The sequence below is a fragment of the Panicum virgatum genome, chromosome 5K, assembly GCF_016808335.1.
Source record: "Panicum virgatum strain AP13 chromosome 5K, P.virgatum_v5, whole genome shotgun sequence".
NCBI classification, from domain to species: domain Eukaryota; kingdom Viridiplantae; phylum Streptophyta; class Magnoliopsida; order Poales; family Poaceae; genus Panicum; species Panicum virgatum.
This window is the reverse complement of record NC_053140.1, coordinates 14,170,651-14,189,460: the sequence shown is the minus strand read 5'-3', so window position 1 is coordinate 14,189,460 and position 18,810 is coordinate 14,170,651. Positions and strand designations below refer to the sequence as shown.

The following is an 18,810-nucleotide window of genomic DNA, read 5'->3' as shown; positions in this document are numbered from 1 at the left end:
TATATATATTGTCCTCCGAAAACTGTAGCATTTCTTGTATCGAAACAAATACTTGACCTCCGAATGTTCGCTTGCAACTCGCACATGTAATTTGCCACCACTAGCCAACTTGACCAACCTTGGCTATAAACAACTTTGTATAATATCAAATACAAACTCACATACACATTTTATCCTGAACATATTTTCGTAATAATGTTACTTTTTTTTTGGTTAGGTGGATTCATGTTTCCCCATGCATATCCTTGCCGATGACCAAATGAAACAATGGAACTCATGCCAATCCTTGGATGCTATCCTTGTGAATTGTATCTTAATTCCACCGTCATGGTGCTAATAATGTCATGGGGTGGCTGTCGATGATGGGCGTGGTTGGGAGGAGGAAGAGATTGTGTGGGTGCGCATAGGGGGAACGGGGTTCCGGGGGTTTGGTCGATGCAGGGAGGGAACCTCCGGTAGTGGTCGCCTGGTTGGAGACTTGGAGTTGCCTCACTCCCCAAACCAAACCCACACCAGCGGCCTCTGAAGCTGAACCCGAGAAAAAACTAGTATTTCATAAACACTCTGTTTCTCTCCACCAAGGACGGCACAAGAACAGCGACAGAGAGCTAGGACAGGTGGACAGGGTTCCGTTCCGTTGTATAATACTCCGTACCACCTGCTACCGTAACCGTTGAAGCTGGATCGGACGGTCCGGAGCCGCGCGAGACACGATCGGGTACTGTAGCAGCGGAGCATTGTGTTGACTGCACCGGATCCTGGTGCAGAAGCAGAACAGCATCACTCCATCAGTCCCAACTCTCAAAGCAAGTCCAGGGAACGGAAGAGCCTGAAGTTACATCGAACTAACCCCATCTCTCTTAAGAAAAACTAGAGATACAGAGAGAGAAAAGCAGAAGGCATTTTATTTGGAGTTGGGAGCGCTCGAGGCAGAGCAAGAGGTAGCCTCCTCCTCCTATATTAGCAAGAGCAAATCTTCATTTGCAGCAGCAGCAGCAAGCATTTCCTTTCCCTCTCCTCCTCTCTTCGTTTGCAATTGCAGCTTCCTCTCTCACAAACACAATCCCCTCCCCTCAAGCCTTGAGCCCAGATGGTTCATGAGATGGCTTGTTTCTCCGGCCGTGCTCCACCGTCGGCGGCTCTTTCTCCGTTCCACGACGAACAGGAGCCAGAGGAGGTGTACCACGGCCAAGACGGCGCCGGCGGCGGGCAGGGGAAGCTCTGCGCGAGGGGCCACTGGCGCCCCGCCGAGGACGCCAAGCTCAAGGAGCTCGTCGCGCAGCACGGGCCCCAGAACTGGAACCTCATCGCCGAGAACCTCGACGGCAGATCAGGTACGTAGCAGGACACAATGCGCGTGCCATAGATTTCCGTCTCGTGTGTGTCTGCTTCGTGTGCTCTGACCTGACGGAATGTTATGGGTGTGAGCAGGGAAGAGCTGCCGGCTGCGGTGGTTCAACCAGCTGGACCCGCGGATCAACCGGCGGGCCTTCTCCGAGGAGGAGGAGGAGCGCCTCCTGGCGGCGCACCGCGCCTACGGTAACAAGTGGGCGCTCATCGCCCGCCTCTTCCCGGGCCGCACCGACAACGCCGTCAAGAACCACTGGCACGTCCTCATGGCGCGCCGCCAGCGCGAGCAGTCCGGCGCGCTCCGCCGCCGCAAGGCGTCCTCGTCCTCGCCTGGCCCCCCGCCGCCGCCGCCGCGGCAGCACTACGCGCCCGTCGTCGTCCTGCACCACCACCACTACGCCGGCTCCCACGCGCTGCCGTTCCGCGCCGGCGCGCACGGCGTCGCCGCGGACACCCTCGCGTGCAGCGGCGGCGAGTCCGACGAGTCGGCGTCCACCTGCACCACCGACCTCTCCCTCGGCTCCGCCGGCGCGGCCGTCGCCCCCTCCTTCTACCAGAGTTCGAACGACGGTACGAGTCCTCGTCTCTTCGTATGCCTTTCTACGACTTCTTCCTAGTGTGTTGGCTCGCTGACAAGGTGTCTGTTTCGTCCGTCCACGGCGGCCGCAGGCGACGACGTGGCCCCTCGCGCCGCCGCGTTCGCGCCCGGCGCGCGCTCCGCGTTCTCCGTTCCCTCGCCAGCGCGCCACGGGGCGGCGGCGTCCGACGACGGCTGCGGCATGCTCACCCGCCCCTTCTACGACTTCCTCGGCGTCGGTGCGACATGATCGGAGATCGGAGATTAGGAATGTTTTTTACCGCCCAAAGAGCCGGCAGAGATGTTTAGTTACCGTCATCTGAATTTTCGGCCTAGGAATAGGATGCTGCAAGCAGAGTGCTGAAATCCGCGTTGCTGCGTAGGTGCTGATGTGGGCAGAGGAATCTTCCACCAAGTAACTATGGGAGCGTTTAGTTCCCAAAATCAAAAAATTTTGGGTGTCTCGTCGTTGTTTGATCAGATATCGGGAGGCCTTTTCGAACACTAATTAAAAAACTAATTTCAGAACTCACTTGGAAACCGCGAGACGAATATTTTGAGGCATTTGACCGCATCATTAGCACATGTGGGTTACTGTAGCACTTATGGCTAATCATGCCCTAATTAGGCTCAAAAGATTCGTCTCGTCGTGTACATCCAAACTGTGTAATTAGTTTTATTATTTAATTACATTTAGTGCTTCATACATGTGTTTTAAAGGAGAGGTGAAAATTTTTGGGTGAAAATTTTTGGGAACTAAACGGGGCCTATGAACCTTTCAGAAAGTGGTTTAACTCTTACTATAGTAGTTATTACTTTCTCATTTTAATCTTATTGGGACGTTATTTAAATCCTCCACATTAACATTAGCATTATTAAGATGAGGCATGATAAAAATAGGAAATTAAAAATTTAACGCTAATGTTAAATAGCACCACACAAATTCATAAAGTACCATTGTCATGCATGATATGTGGTTTTCATCTAAACGTTAATGATAATTGGTCTCACTCGATTGTGTGGTGCTATTAAAGCCAATGTAGAAGACTCGAAGTTGAAGGAAATATTGGATAGCCACCCATGTACTAACAAGTACTATGTCGTGGATATGATTAACAAAAATGAATTGTGGAAGACTCTCATTTAAGTAGAAAAGGTGGTCAACATATACTCCCCGTCCCAAAATAATTGCAACTATAGAGTTTAAAATTTATTCAAAAAATGCTAACTTTGACCTATCTACCATAAAAGACAAGAAAATTTTCGAAACATTTCGACAAAAGACAACTAACACCTCATTCGCTCGTCACAAAAGACAAGGGGTGTTTTTGTAATTTTACACATAATATTTGTAGGGGCGGTAATGGTCTATGACCCTAGTAGTCCTTTCACGCGCAATTTGGCCCTTAAATTTTTAGCTTAAAATTGTATAAGATTAGAGTCCCGAGTCTAGTTCTTTTAGGGCCCAGCTTTTAGATTATCTATGCCAAATTTGATGGCCCTTACCACTTTTAAATATTAGTTTGCGTGTTTAGTCCTAAAATTACATTTATTTGGGAACGGAGGGAGTACGCAATACGCATGTGTCAGTCAAATCAGAGTATGCATCTCTAAAGAAGTTCCGTTATGCGGTGAGACGAGCTGAGACTCTGCTTGAGACGATCTGAGCTGAGCCTCCATGGGAACCCTACTGGACAAGTTGCCACTACTTGCTTGCTAGCCGATACGCATTGAACCTCGCAGAGTGATACATTGTCCACGTCACCGTTATATCTCAGCCAGGAGGTCATGACTCAGAGCATCTCTGACAGACTCTCCAAAATAGACTAGCCAAATTCTGATTTAGCTAACATTGGCTCTCTATATTGTGGTAGAGTCCAGCACACTAGCTATCCATTTATTCAATTCACTCCTTCCACGCTAGCTGACACGTAGGTCCCGCTATATCTTTTCTTCCCAGCCGCGCCTGCTCTGTTCTGTGCTCCCTCCTCGACTCCTCTGCGCCTTCCGCCGCCAGCGAGGCCCACGCCTCCGACGCGCCTGCCCTGTCCTCCGCACCGTCCTCCGCTTGCCGCGCCGGCGTGGTCTCGCCGCGCCTGCCCTGTCCTCCGCACCGTCCTCCGCTTGCCGCGCCGGCGTGGTCTCGCCGCGCCCGCCCCGTCCTCCGCGGCGGTCTCCGCTCGCCGCGCCCGCCCCACCCTCCGCGCCGGCCTGGGCTCGCCGCACCCGCCCCGTCCTCCTCCGCGTCGGCCTGGGCTCGCCGCGCCCGCCTCGGCCTGCCCTGCGCAGGATGACGGGAGGACGGCGGCGGCGCGAGACGAGCCCGAGCTCGAGGGCGGCACGGCTGGAGCGCAAGGGCGGGAAGCCGTAGGAGGATGAGGCCCGCACGCGTCGAGCGAGATGGCGAGCGAAGTCCGTCGGGTTTTTTGACGAGCGAGCAGCCCGGGATATCGAGCGCAATGGCGAGCGAAGGTAGATGCCGAGACTGTTGGAACAGGATTTTATCGCTCTTTTGCTCTTTTTAGCGATCTCATCTGGGATAGCACGGCCGTTGGAGATGCTGTCATGATGATCCATGACTTGTAAACAGAGATGAGATGGTGAACATTGCCCTAACGGACGGCGACGATCTATCGAGTTCATACGCGGATGTATACCTGCAGTACCTTCCCCAGCGAGTAGTTTTTTAAGCAAGTTACATTGATAGCGATGGAAAGTCGGATGGGGGCGGCGGCGAGAGATGGACGAACGGGAGGCAGGGGAACAATGGCCACGATCATGGCAGACATTTTTGACCCCGGGAAAGGCCAAGGTGCCCGATTAAATTTAAGTTAATACTAGGCTTTTTCAGTACTGCGGAAAGCGTCCTGGATCGATCATTAACAGCGCCGGGATCTTTGAGCGCCTCGCCGCACCGCACATGTCCAAATCTCCCACCATTAATTATACTAGAACATTCGGCGAGCGATGCGCACCCTACTATTTCAACAATCAAATCCAGCAATAGAATCAAATAAAAATTGGAGAGCAGGGATGCACGTTTCTTGTTTAAACATTTGAGGAATGCTCAAGCTTGCAAATTTCTCCAAAGAAATTGTTACAGGCAAAAGAATCTCCACGCAGATCATCCATCCTCTGGATGCAGCAACTTCAATTAGCAATTTACATCCTATTAAGAAACCACACTAGAAAATCAGAAATAAACATATTACGGTATGAAGCTACCTTGCATCTAAGCTTCTGAAATTCCTCCGGGTTTATAGGGAGAATTGACTGCAGAAAATCATATGGAAAGGCTTTAAGTTCACATTCAAAATAAAACGAAAAACAAAACAGATTAAGCATGGGCTTGGAGGATACCTTAAGACAATTACCTCCGTTAACAATTATCCCAATAGCTTTTGAGTTTACAAGTCTGGGTAATACTTCTGTTATGTAGTACTCTAGAGTGGCAGAATTCCTAGGAGATACTGTGGAAAATTTTATCCTTTTTAAGCCTCTGAGATCCTTTGGCAAGCCGCCACAATAACCACATCATTGGAAAGTGAATCTATGAAATGATCTTCATCATATAGATAAGAAAAGCTTTTGAACTTTGGACTGCAAGGTCGGAACAGAGGGAGTGCTATATTTAGAGGTCAAACAGAAAAAAACAGGGTACAAGGAATAGATAAACTACCATAATGAATTTCAGAATGAGCAAGGACATATCAACTGATGCCTTTTGCACGAGTTGTTACTTTTATCTCAGTAATAACCAGGGTAACATTTAAGAGCCTGGCAACGTCAACAAGGTCACAGATCTAACAAAGGAAACAATGTTATGATCCTATTATAATGATAACAAGTAAAAGGATTATTTACACAAGAAAGCTTACTGAAGGCTGTATCTTCTCAAAGCCACCATATATCTTTTCATAAATAAAACCATTATGCTAACTTAGAGCTGCAATAAGGAAAATCGAACTGATCATAGCCTTATTCGCTACAATCAAAACAGAAGGGTCAAAAATATCCTAAAATGAGTTGACAGTGAGCAATTTCTCTTTATCATCTTCAAAATCAGAGAAAAGATCTGCAGAAAACAGCAGACAGATAAGTCAATTGAAACGAGTGTGTATAACTGATGATAGCTATCTCAGTGAAACTCAGGAAGAGATAGTATAGGCACAGCACAGCACTCTATGCATGATTTCACATTACGACATGAAGTAGGATTAAAGGCATTTAGTAGCTGTAAAACTGCTAGCAAATTATACAGATGCGCATACTGGAGTTTCCCAAGGTCAAATTGTCTATAGGTTCCCTATAATAACAAACAGGCAAACTACAAAACTCATTTGTAGCCAAGTAATATCTGGACATCGAGATCAAAACATGTCATATTTCAGATGAAACGGTTAGGATATTCTGAGACCTGCATAAGCATGACATGTGCAAGACGAAACTATAACTTTATAAGGATATTACTGCTTGAGCATGACATCGATAAAGATGGATGATAAGAAATATCGCACATCACAATAGGTTGCTGCTTATCTCTTATCTGGCATACCTTTGAAATTCTGTATATGTGCACCTTTGTCTTTGCAAAACTTATCGTGTGTCGCTTGAAATTTGGTGTACTCATACTTCAACAAACCTTCGCACTGCATAGCAGACAACTGCGTTCTTCTGAGAAGCACGAGCAACGCGAGCTGATGTAACAGAACCCAAACTCAGACAAGGAGAAGGCGTTTACGCTTAATGCGCAGAAGGCGGGCTCCCAGTGCTGGAACCGAGGTTCTTTTTCCACATTGAAAAAATTCACTAACTTGGTATTGCCATACTTAGTATACTTTTCTCTACAGTGATGTAGTTTTCACTCTTTCACCTCTAAAACTATTGTTAGTTTCAATGCATAAGAAAGTGCCTCTGATTCAAATGTTATAGAATCTCAAATTTCTCTGTCCAATCAAGACAGCTTCACGTTTTCATGACTTGGCTAACCAATAAGACTATCAATTATAGGTTGGTTCAATCTAAATATTCATGAATGTTGCTACTCTACATCAAGATGTTCACTTCCAAAGCTTATAGAAAGAAATCTGAACTGAAATATATTTTGATCCTCTACTCTAAACCACATCTTTTTCTATACCACAAATTACAATCCATCAACCGCTGCTCAATGTATACTGAACACAATGTACTCACATAGCATGACATAAGTACAATTGCAGTTCCACTGAACTCATGTCATCTCTCTTCTAAACTTTGACCTCTGAACCAGAATGTGCAAGCACAGCGGATAGGGATAGGGACTGTCAAAATCTGTATGCAAAATTGAAAGAGAAAAGAAGTAATGATGTACCTTCTGCCCATTTCACCAAACACAATAAGGACATTGTCCATGGAATCGTCGACACCAGATTTGAGGTCGATGGCGACCTGCAAGAGGAGGGCATAGGAGCAGAAGAGCGTATATACATTGCAGAAAAGTTACCGTGGGAAAGGGCCCTCGCCTTGGCGCCCCTCGCTTTCAGCTCGCTGCAAATGGTTTGGAAGGTGGTTTGTGTGAAAACGATAGTACCATCGATTTTTCTATTTTTCATGCGGAAATAAATTTTAGAACGAGGATCTATCTATAAAATATGTGCACGTGAGTAATCTATGGATTGAACTTGTTGGATTGAATTGAGATTCTTATTAAACTGGAGGGTGTTTTCGTAAAATATCCGGAGCCGCGGCCGTCCTTTTTGGTGTGGAATGCGGGCGTGCGAGCACAGGGCAGCAGATTTTAACCATTTCGATTTTGATACTCCTGTATGCAAAACAAATCTCCTACTTTCAGCAGTAATTCGCGTGTGCAGAGGAGGGTGTCGAAGGACAATGCGCTTTAATTTTTTTAAATAATGCGCTTTGAAATAGTTCAGCAAAAAATGGTTGGTTCGAACAGTTTTCAGGCATGTTTGCATATGCATCGAACTTTTTTTTTAATCAGGCCGGTTGAGTAAGTGTCACCTCTGCTGGAGGCGTTGGCAGCTGGTTGGGCAGGGGACTGACTGATGAAAGATGGAACGGAGGAGCTAGTGCGTGCAGGAACTCGTTGACCGTCGTTTTCAGCAACAGGAAAAAGAGTTGCTGCGAGACCGGCTGCAACGCGATGCAAGGGGGTCAAGACGGGAGACAAGCCAAACAAACAAACAAATGGCGATATCTACCTGCTCTGCCATTGGGGCATGTACGCACAGTACTTCTAAAAAGGGCGAGCAGAACCTTAGCTCCGTAAATTTTTTGATATGAAATTTTTTTACATTTGAAATATTAAACATAGACTAATCACAAAACTAATTTCGAAACTCATCTATAAACTACGAGACGAATTTACTAAGACTAACTAATCTATCATTAGCATATGGTACTGTAACAATTACTGTAACACTTTAATGCCTAATCATGGTCTAGTTAGATTCATCTCGTAATTTACAAACAAACTATAAAATTAGTTTTTTATTTTATCTAGATTTAATACTCCATGCATGTAAGATTTTTATTCAATGTGATAGATTTAGAATTTTGATTTTTGCAACTAAACATGAATGGAGATCTCTGCGCGGGCTGAAGCTGAACAGGCGTGATGACTGATGAAGGCCTCGTCCCTCTTCTTTCTAAGGTTCTGTTTAGTTCTAAAATTTTTTCTACATTACCTATCACATCGAATATTCGGACACATGCATAAAGCATTAAATAAAATTGAAAAAATAACTAATTATACAGTTTAACTGATTAATACGAGATGAATCTTTTAAACCTAATAAATTTATGATTAGATATTATTTGTCAAGTAACAACGAAATGTGCTACGGTATCAAAATGAACAACTTTTGAATAGTTGGGTCTGAAAACTGACGAGGCCGCCGGTACTCATCATGTCTTTACAGCGGCTTGGTTGTTCCTTGGTCTTTGCTGCAGCCTGCATCTGCTGCACTGCACATGTGCTTAGTCAAATTTGTACTGCTGCGAGGGCCGAGCTCCTCTCCCTCCTCTTTTACCCCCTTTTTTTTGCTGTCAGGGATTAGTTGGTGCGTTCATGTGGAAAGGGGGAGAAAAAACGAATACTAGCACGTCGCTGCGCAGCTAGTCCGTTCCGTGCAATCCCATGGCCACGGCAACATGGCAATTGCGCGCCGTCCCCCCTGCACTCTGCCGCTACGCCTCGTCACGGCGTTGTCACGCGGAACACGCCGCGGCTGCCACGGCGCCTCTCGCTCGCTCCCACGCCGCCAACGGGCGCTCTCGGCTGCTCCCCGGCAGGACGCGATCTTGACCGCGGGGAACGGGACGGGGATCGGGCGCTAGCTAACGACCGGTGCCCCGTGCCACCCTTTGGCGAACAGGTTCCGCGTCGGGCGGGCCTGCCCTTCCTTCTTCCGGCCTTGACCGTTCCGGCGCCTGCAGCGACCAGGCAGGCAGGAACATGCCCCCCATCTTCCCCCTCGCTCCACACGGTCGCGGTCGCGGTCGCGGCACGAGGAACGTTCCACGCCCTCCTCGTGCCAGAACCAAACTGTATGCCCCGTTCCGTTACAAGCTGTCAAGCTGCGAGCAACGAGATCTCTCTTGACGTCATCCAATTCATTTTTTTTTTCTCCATCCACTCCAAACAATGGTAGCACCACCGTGCTCTTCCTACCCTACAAAAAAATGGGGAAAAAAAACTGCAGCTTCCAGTGCCGTATTGTGATTTCCAGCTGATCGGACAATTAGCAGAGATGGCAAAACGGGAATGAAGAAGGGTTGCGGGGGCGCAACGGGGTGAGCAGGGAAAAGGGGAAGCCTGTTGCGATTGGGGAAAGGCTAGCAGAGAAAATTGGGGTAGGAATCGGAACCGTGCAGGTTCCTTGGTTTCTCATTTCCTCGCGTTTTCTCCCTGCCCCTGCCAGAGTCCATTTGCCGACGTCACGTCACGCAGAAAAAATGCCTTTGATTTTTTTTCTTCACCCCCTCTCGTTTTCCCTGTGCTTTCCGTTCCATCGCTTTTCCTCACCAAAACAGTTCTCAACGGCGTGAAAAGGAGTAGTGTGTTACAAGATGCAATTTCCTTTCTTTTTTCTTTTAGTGTCAGTATCTTCCTTTCTGTTTTGTGTTTTCACCTGTTGGCTGTTGGGCATGGTGAACAAGGTCGGTTTTCTAAAATCGTGTAGATCGAGTGGCTAGTTTTAGCTACATGTATATCTAGGCGAAAAAACTTACTATAGGTACAAGTATAATTTAGTAGTGTTAACTAAGGTCCAATAAAACAATCACGGTGCGGTGTCAACATAGACTTCATGGCGTCATATACCATTAACCAAGAAAAGTTTCTGAACTCTATTATTGTAGGCTGGAACTCTATGCTCATTTCTCAAATTAAAAGACTTCTAGGCTATGTTTCTTTGTTGGGAAGTCATGATGGATCATTGACCTTGCTTCGTAACAAATGTTTATATGTGGCTTCGTACCAAATGGCCAAGTGAAGTACTGCGCATAATAAATTACTACTCTCTCCTTAACCAGTATTAAGCTAACAGTAATTTTAATAAAAAAATCTATTTATTAATGTTACACAAATCCTGGATCAAATATCATGAATTTTGAAGATTAAAATGTGCGCGAAATCCTATAAAATGATGGAGGGGCAAAAAAAAAAAATAATGAAGCACCAACTTCACGTAGTATGAAAAGGGGTATTTGACTTGTTTTTTTTGCAGTAGTATTTGACTTGTTTTATCATTAATGCGTCTTGTTAATTTGTTTTGTACTTGATGATAGCACCCCTGTTTGGTTTGTGCTACGTTAGGAACTGTAGCAACTCTGACCAATAATTAGGGGTACTAAATAATGAAAGTTTACAAAACTAACTCCAGAACCCCTGCGCTAGGAACCCTAAAGAATATAATGAGACCTTTGACCGCGTGATTTGAGGATGGTTACTGTAGCATCACTATAACCAATAATCGATTAATTATTGTCATTAGATTCGTCGCGAAAAGTTGCATCCATCCCTGAAGAGGTTTTGCAAATAGACTTCATTTAATACTCCATGCATGCAAAAGAAATCTGTGCTAGAAATTAGCTTGGAGAAGCCAAACAAGGCCACTGTAACATACAAACCTACAATCACTGTGTGTTTTCTGGTATTATCTTGAATTACTATTTGAGGTACCAGCAGGCAATGCTTCACTGCTACTGTTCCTGAATAGCCTCTTTTTATTAGAGTGAACTTTATAGCTGCTGCACTGACTACTAGCATCACACATATGTCAATTTTTTTTGGTCAGGAGTGTCATCTTAATTTTTAAACATAAACTTACTCAATAGAATAATCTTATGGCAAAGAAGCTAGCCTGTATAATACTATTACATTCAAATTAAAAAGGTCATATCCTATAAGGTGGCGTTGCTATAGCCTTTAGATTTATTTTTTATGTTAGGGCAGATGCATATGTTATTTGCATTGTGAAGTACTATATCATTTGGAGATTGACGGATTAACTGTAACACTACAGTCTCTGGTCACAACATCTTATTGTTTTTAGGTATATATCAAGGTTGGAAATAGCGGGCTATGAAGTTTAGCGGTAACCTTCTCTAAAAGCTATAGAATAGCTATAGCGAAGCTATAGCGGGCTATAGCGAAAGCTAAATCATTTAGCGGAATGATAAAATAATAAATAATCTCATACAAATTATAAGTATCGTTGGTCTAACACCTAAAATTTGAGTCTTAACACGTCTCTTAACTACCTAACAGTACCCAATTGACATTTAGCGCTGCTAAGTCTCACAAAAACCTATTTAGCGGACATTTAGCATGGCTAAATCTAATAAAACCTCCTTTAGCGGATATAACGAACAAATATTGTATAGCGTAGCGGTAGATCTCCTAAAAAGCTATTAGCGGGCTATAGCGAGGCTGTAGCGGGCTACTTCCAACCATGGTATATATTTTTCTTAAAATACTATTAGAGGCATAGAATTTATGTCTGTAGATTCATGTCGATATATATTTTGCAACTGAAAATTACATTTGGTGGCCATGTCATTGACTGAAACAATATGTATTTATGATTGGAGAGAGTGCTCTGCCTTACTAGCCTCATCATATATAAATGCTACAAATGTAAAAAATGTCATCAAGTTGGAATATGAAATGTGGGGCATTCCTTAGAGAAACAAACTGAGCAAAGAACAAATTTTGAGTAAGTATACTATAAACTATAGTGACTTCGTGTAGTATAAAACAACAATTAACTCGTATTGCGCCGTTTATGCATCATGTTGCTTTTCGTGAATGAAACTACAATTTTGGACTTGGCGGTATACAGAGGCAACCATTATTATAAGCTTTGTAACCGCTCGTCATTTTGGGTTGTCCGTTATTATTCCGTTACTATGCGAAATTGCGGATAGGTGGTGCGTTACGACTATTCATGATGAGTAGTCTCGTTCAATCACGGATGACTTCAAGCCGCATTAACTACGAACATTGCACATATGCCATCCGACTTCTTTAGAATAAAGCTACTATTTGTCTATGTTTGGTGATAGCTTGTTTTAGTGATATACTATTACTCTTAACGTTTGTGCTCCCGTATATGCCGGGTTGAACCGTCGTAATGTTTGCGAGCTAGTACCATTCCAATCGAAAAGGCAATGCTTAATGAACATTCATGACTCTCCTTGTTTAGATCGAGAACGAGTTGAAACCGCATTGACCCTCAGATCATCTGATTTGAGGGGTTCGTTACGCTCGCATTGCATCTTTCATGTTCCATCTCAATTCTCTCGAGCCCTTCCTAGACGACCATGTATCATCACCTCTATTTTTTTTTCCGCCAAGAGGGTTCTCTGTCCTACAAATTTGCAAATCATTCAACCACCACTGTCTTAATTCTTCTTTTATGAAAAGAACAACCGAAAATCATCTAAGATTCTCTTGCTTCGAGCCATTAACCCCCCAAAAAGATCAAGGATGTTTTTTCCACACACAACTCGTGCCGCCGGTCCTTGGATACTACCGGCGCCATCATTTTTGGGCGTGTTTAGTTAGTGAATTTTTTTGGGGGTTTGCTACTGTAGTACTTTCGTTTTTATTTGGTAATTAGTGTTCAATCATGGACTAATTATGCTCAAAAGATTCATCTCATCATTTCCAGCTAAACTGTGCAACTAGTTATTTTTTGAAACTATATTTAATGCTCCATGTATGTGTCTAAAAATTTGATGTGACGAGAAATTTTGAGAACTAAACAGGACCTTTATGTCATGCAGGGTGCTAATAATGACAAGGAAGGGGTAGATGATCGATGTTGTTGGAAGGAGGATGGAAATGGGAGGGAAATCGTGGGGTTTTGGTGTGGGTGCGCGTAGAGGCGAGCCAGAGGGGGGCGGGGCGCCCGGTGGTGGGCTTGTCTAGGCCGGGAGGGACAGAGCGCTCCAGCCCCCGGTAGTGGTTGGGGTTGGACTCCCCAAACCCACACGAGCGGCCTCTGGAGATGTACCCACGCAAACAAATCGTGAAATTCTCACTCTAGGACGATACAAGAACTGCAACAACAACGCTGCTATACCCCCCCCACCACACACACGGGCCCAACTTCACTGACGTGAAGAAGCGAAGGCACGAAGATGAACAGTGATCTGAGTCTGGATGAACAGTGATCCCTACCGTAAATCACTGTAGTTGGCACTGTTCACGGAACACTGTTCAAAAAGGGACTGTTTTGTGCTGTAGCAGAGGTACTGTAGCAATCAATCATACCCATCCATCTCAGATCGGACGGCCCACAGAGACTCAAAAGTCACGGGAACAGTGTTCCGCCTTCAGCAAGTCAGGGAATCCCGATTGCACACACACCTTTCTCTCTCTCTCGCCATTCAAAGTAAGGGAAGGGAAGCCTGAAAGCCCAACCAAACCAATCCCATCTCTCTATCTCTCTCTAAAAAGGCAGGCATACAAAACCCAACCAGGGGCGGAGGAGGTTACGCAAGAACTAGAGAGAGAAAGTGTTAAAACAAGAAGGCATTTATTTCCTGCTTGTTTTGTTGGGAGTGTGTGATCATCATCAAGCCCAGGCAGAGAGCCCTCCTCCTCCTTGCTATATTAGCCCGCCTCCCTTCCTTTGCAGCAGCAGCAACAAAGCTGTCCCTTTCCCTCTCCCTCCGCCTCCGCTCTCCATCTCTCCGCAAGCCTTGGCCGCCCCCCGCATGGCTCACAAGATGGCCGCCTTCTTCGGCGCGGCGCCACCGCCGGCGGCGGCGCTGGTTCCGTTCCGCGAGGACCAGCGGCACCAGGACGCCGCCGAGGAGGTGTACCATGCCGACGACATGGAGGACGTCGGCGCTGGCCATGGCCACGGCGGCGGCGGCGGCGGGCAGGGGAAGCTCTGCGCGAGGGGCCACTGGCGCCCCGCCGAGGACGCCAAGCTCAAGGAGCTCGTCGCGCAGTACGGCCCCCAGAACTGGAACCTCATCGCCGAGAAGCTCGACGGCAGATCAGGTAATGCGGTGGCGACGCCACGCAATGCGGATTCGTGCGTGGGTGTTCGATGCGTGTCTTGCTTCGTGTTTGCTGATCGGTGTGCTCGCCTGTGATGGGACGGAGCAGGGAAGAGCTGCCGGCTGCGGTGGTTCAACCAGCTGGACCCGCGGATCAACCGGCGGGCCTTCTCGGAGGAGGAGGAGGAGAGCCTCCTGGCGGCGCACCGCGCCTACGGCAACAAGTGGGCGCTCATCGCCCGCCTCTTCCCGGGGCGCACCGACAACGCCGTCAAGAACCACTGGCACGTCCTCATGGCGCGCCGCCAGCGCGAGCAGTCCGGCGCGCTCCGCCGCCGTAAGGCGTCCTCGTCCTCGCCGGGCCCCGCGCCGCCGCCGCCGCCGCAGCACTACGCGCCCGTCGTCGTCCTGCACCACCACCACTACGCCGGCTCCCACCCGCTGCCGTTCCGCGCCAGCGCGCACGGCGTCGCCGCGGAGGCAGTGGCCGCGCCGGCGGCAGACACCCGCGCGTGCAGCGGCGGCGAGTCCGAGGAGTCGGCGTCCACCTGCACCACCGATCTCTCCCTCGGCTCCGCCGGCGCGGCCGCCGTCCCCTGCTTCCACCAGAGCACGTACACCGGTAAGAGCCCTGCACGTCGTCGCTGTGCATGCTCTTCTGCTTGATGGTGTTCGCGCGCGTCGTGTCGAGGCTGACGTGCCTTGGTGTGTGTGTGTGTGTGTGTGTTCGTCCGCAGGCTACGACGCGGCCCCGCGCGCCGCCGCGTTCGCGCCGAGCGCGCGCTCCGCCTTCTCCGCGCCGTCGGCGGCGCGCCACCGGGAGGCTCCTCCCTCCGACGACAAGGTCGCGCTTCCCTTCTTCGACTTCCTGGGCGTGGGCGCGACATGATCGGTGGCGCCCCCGGCGGACGGCGGGTGTACAGGAGGCGGTCGAAGACGAGAGCCCCGGTGGCGAGGACGAACCCGTGCTTAGCTTAGCTTAGGTTAAGAAGTTTATCATCGTCAAGAACGAGGTTAGGGGAGAAGAAATGAAGAATGGTGATCGATTCGTGTCGTCTGGGTGTGGCTACTCGCTCACCACAGTTTTGCTGCTGCTGCTGCTGATCACTCTGCTTGGGAAACGAGTTGCAACCAACAAGCAGGTGAGGTGAGATAAGATGAGATGAGATGAGATGCCCAATGTTCATGCCCCGGTTGTGAATGGTTGGATGCAGTGCAAAAGGAACCGCTTGTAAGTTGTAACACAAACCGCAAGGCAAAGGCAGATCAGATACTCTGCCGCTTCTTTTTTACCCTGCCTCCTCTCTTCTTTTCATGCTCTGTTCTGTTATTTTTTTTTCATTTTCTTTTTCTCCTCCTCTCTTCCCTTCGCATGAAGAAGATGGTGAACAACAAGAACCAATTCCCCAACCATGCCCACGTTGCAATCTTGCTGTGCTTTCAGGCCGGCGGTTGAAACGCCCGAGCAAAACAAAGGCTCACTCAGTTTACTAAGCCGGTGCTGCAGGGCCCTTCTTGTTGCGCCGACGGCCGATCAACAAGAACAACCCCCTCTGACACAAACGTTCTCATCTCATCTGGCAGCAGCAGCTGCTTAGTTTTCCAAAGATGGCACGGCACGGCACAGTGCAGGGTCATTTTCACCCCCACCGGCTTCTCCTGAAACTTCCCTGCACTCCCTCCTCTCTCTCTCCCCTTCTCCAGGGGGGCCACACGAAAAACATCTCCCGTCTGGCCACCTCCCTCCTCTTCCCTGGTTTCCTGGGTTTCCGTTGCTGGACTGTTGCTCCCCCCATGTCGCGGATTTCCTGCACGCCAACGAAAATGCTGTTGCAACAACGCCCGTTGCTGTCCAAGCCACCCAGGCCACTCGCCTTGCGCAAGCAGCTCATCACGCTGCCGCAGCGCAGCAGCTTGCTCACCGACCACTGAATGGAATAGAAAAAAAAAGTTTAAGAAATCCGCGGCCGATTCGTTTGGGAACAAAACAAACCGTCAGTGATGGCTCCAGCGAGCAAGCTAAGTAGATTAGTTTGCAAAAGATCGAGCAGCAGGGCGCAACTAAAGCATGCTTATAACAGATTCGGTGCGTGTTAGCAGTTGTGGTGAGGTTTTGACCGGGAGTTGTTGGGTGGCGTCCACTGACGTCTGCGTGTGTTCAGCTCAACGCAAATCCAAACAGGCCCCGGCTCCCCCGTGTTCAGTTCAGTTCAGTTCAGTCTTGCTGCTGCCCGGCTAGCTGATGAATGGGCAGAGGCATCATCAGCGAAGTGGTCGTGTTCAGCTAACTAACCACCGGGTCTAGCCGTCTGGGTGAGGACCGCGTCAGGGTCCACAACCAAGTTTAATCCCTCTCCTAAAAGAAACAGAAGTGTTTATTAACTCGTTTCATTCGTCTTCATCGGGTGATGTCTTTGTCTACAGCATCTGTATTTTTTTGCATCTGAACTAGCAGAACTGGTCTTCATCCAACAACTACGCGAAAGATGGACGGCGTCGAGCTGCAACAACGAATATGCAGAATGCATCAGCACCGTTAGTGTTCATGTAGTGCACGACTGATTGACTGATGAAGCTGCACCTAATTTCTGTTAGTTAATCAAGTGCGCCTCGTTACCAGAGCCTGAAAAGTGCCAACCTGAAGAAAACAATAAGCGTGCCTAGAGAAGCATTGCTTGACATGGAAGAGGTATATATGCCATGGGACATGTGCTAGGCCTTTTGATGATAAGATAGAGTAGGCATCATGCTGGGGGGGGGGGGGGGGGCGGGGGGGGGGGGGGGGGGGTCTGGAACTGGAGAGAAGACCCCAGTTATGATCATTGAACTATAGACTGTTAGTGTTAGCTCTGGCTCCTCAGTTTACTTTTAGGTTGTTATGGTTGGTGTTGGGTTCAAGGAGCTGAGTTTCTTTTTGGTGCTAGGAAATTAAGGTAGCATTTGATTCGTGGACCAGAAAAATGCATGGCAGAAATATATCATTTTTTTCCAAGAAAAGAGGGTTGATTGGTTACCATAGTTATCTTTGAATAATCTCGTAGCTACATGTCTTAGAGTCAACTTTACAATTACAAAACAAAATAGTGAGAAAATCACATGGATAACTCACAAAACCAGTGTTAGGTGGGACTCAAAACTGCCAAATTGAGAATTGAGTTGTCGCGCCAATTAGGCGATCCGGTCCGTTGGTTAGAAAACAACAGCTTAATTCCATATATAATTTGCCAGAACAACCAAGTGCTCTACAAATCAGTCATCAGCAAAGACCCCAACTGCATATAAGCCGGCTAAAGAAACCCACAACCAATTCACAATGAAGTTTCAACAACAATCTCGATACCGTTAACAGGAAGCGACATGGCAGTTTGACATGTAAGTGGTGTCAATGAAGAGGTCAAGATAGTTGATTTTTCATTTCTCCCCCCAACTGGCTGCTTCAACAATTCAACTAACGAATATAAACTGAGATGGATGCCCTCGGCCGCACGTGGGATATCTCCTTACCTAATCCGATCTTATACTTTGTTCCTTGCTAGAAGAAAAGCCTAGAACAGGTTAAAAGAATGTTACATCAGTGTCGGGGGAAAAAAATGGATCCTTGCATGCGTCCGTGGATCTTCATTCTTGTGTACTGATGATGGCGTGCATATAAAATTCTTTTGTATGCACGCATGAACTCGGAGCCTTGACATCATGCTGTTTAATTTAGATTATATTTGCGTATGTGTGTGTGTGTGTGAGAGAGAGAGAGAGAGAGAGGCGTACTATATGACAAAACTAGCTAGGGTACCAAAATTCGCTCCACTTGGCTGCCATGACTTTGATTTGCTAAGTTGGTACACGGTAAAGCACAAGTGTTGCTCCGGGAATTTTTGGGAATTCAATCTAATATGTCTATGATTAATTTAAGAGTTTTTTTACAATAATTGAAAAAAATACAGCTGTCCATCTGATAGAATCGTATGGTGGTCAAGGTCGAAAGTACCTGGAAGTACCTAGACCAAAGTACTTGGTGGTACAAAAATACGGGACCAAGTACCAAAAACAGTGGGACCAAGTACTAATTTAATTTAATTTCCATTGATCAACGGTCAGAAAAAAATTCAAGGGAATAAGTATCTGAAAGTACCCTCTAGTACTTTACAATCATTGTAACAGAGCTCTTAATTTAATAATTTTTGTAGTAAAAACAAATAGAGCTATACGTGCAATACTAGAAAAAGAACACATCGGTGGCAATGGATCCAGTACTAATGCTAGCTTAATACCGGGTCCAATGCCTACCAGTTTTTTTTTGGGATGGATGGAAAGATTTGGGGACCTTTAGTACGGGTAAATGTTGGTTGGTAACACCAACCGGT

The 18,810-nt window shown here is 47.2% G+C and overlaps 1 protein-coding gene, 2 long non-coding RNA genes and 1 pseudogene across 3 annotated transcripts; 2 read left to right on the top strand and 2 right to left on the bottom strand.

Moving 5' to 3' along the window:
* The first annotated feature begins 828 nt into the window (after window positions 1-828).
* Window positions 829-2,345, top strand: LOC120710543 (annotated as a pseudogene).
* A 2,564-nt stretch (window positions 2,346-4,909) lies between these two features.
* Window positions 4,910-5,635, bottom strand: LOC120706520. Its single transcript, XR_005688332.1, has 3 exons — window positions 5,302-5,635; window positions 5,153-5,200; window positions 4,910-5,062 (listed from the first exon to the last, which is right to left on the bottom strand). It is a non-coding gene; the product is annotated as an uncharacterized LOC120706520 (long non-coding RNA).
* A 351-nt stretch (window positions 5,636-5,986) lies between these two features.
* On the bottom strand, window positions 5,987-7,433 carry LOC120706519. The gene is made up of 2 exons (XR_005688331.1): window positions 7,281-7,433; window positions 5,987-6,624 (listed from the first exon to the last, which is right to left on the bottom strand). It is a non-coding gene; the product is annotated as an uncharacterized LOC120706519 (long non-coding RNA).
* Window positions 7,434-13,858: 6,425 nt separating this feature from the next.
* Window positions 13,859-15,762, top strand: LOC120706518 (transcription factor CSA-like). Its single transcript, XM_039991197.1, has 3 exons — window positions 13,859-14,450; window positions 14,559-15,071; window positions 15,187-15,762. The coding sequence occupies exons 1-3, from the start codon at window positions 14,159-14,161 to the stop codon at window positions 15,336-15,338; spliced, it is 957 nt and encodes a 318-aa protein (XP_039847131.1). The 5' UTR covers window positions 13,859-14,158; the 3' UTR covers window positions 15,339-15,762.
* The last annotated feature ends 3,048 nt before the right edge of the window (window positions 15,763-18,810 follow it).

Coding starts and splice junctions, on each gene's coding strand:
- LOC120706518 (XM_039991197.1), top strand. CDS start 14,159: ATGGCTCACAAGATGGCCGCCTTCTTCGGCGCGGCGCCACCGCCGGCG. Junction 14,451..14,558: donor GAAGCTCGACGGCAGATCAG/GTAATGCGGTGG, acceptor GGGACGGAGCAG/GGAAGAGCTGCCGGCTGCGG. Junction 15,072..15,186: donor CCACCAGAGCACGTACACCG/GTAAGAGCCCTG, acceptor GTTCGTCCGCAG/GCTACGACGCGGCCCCGCGC.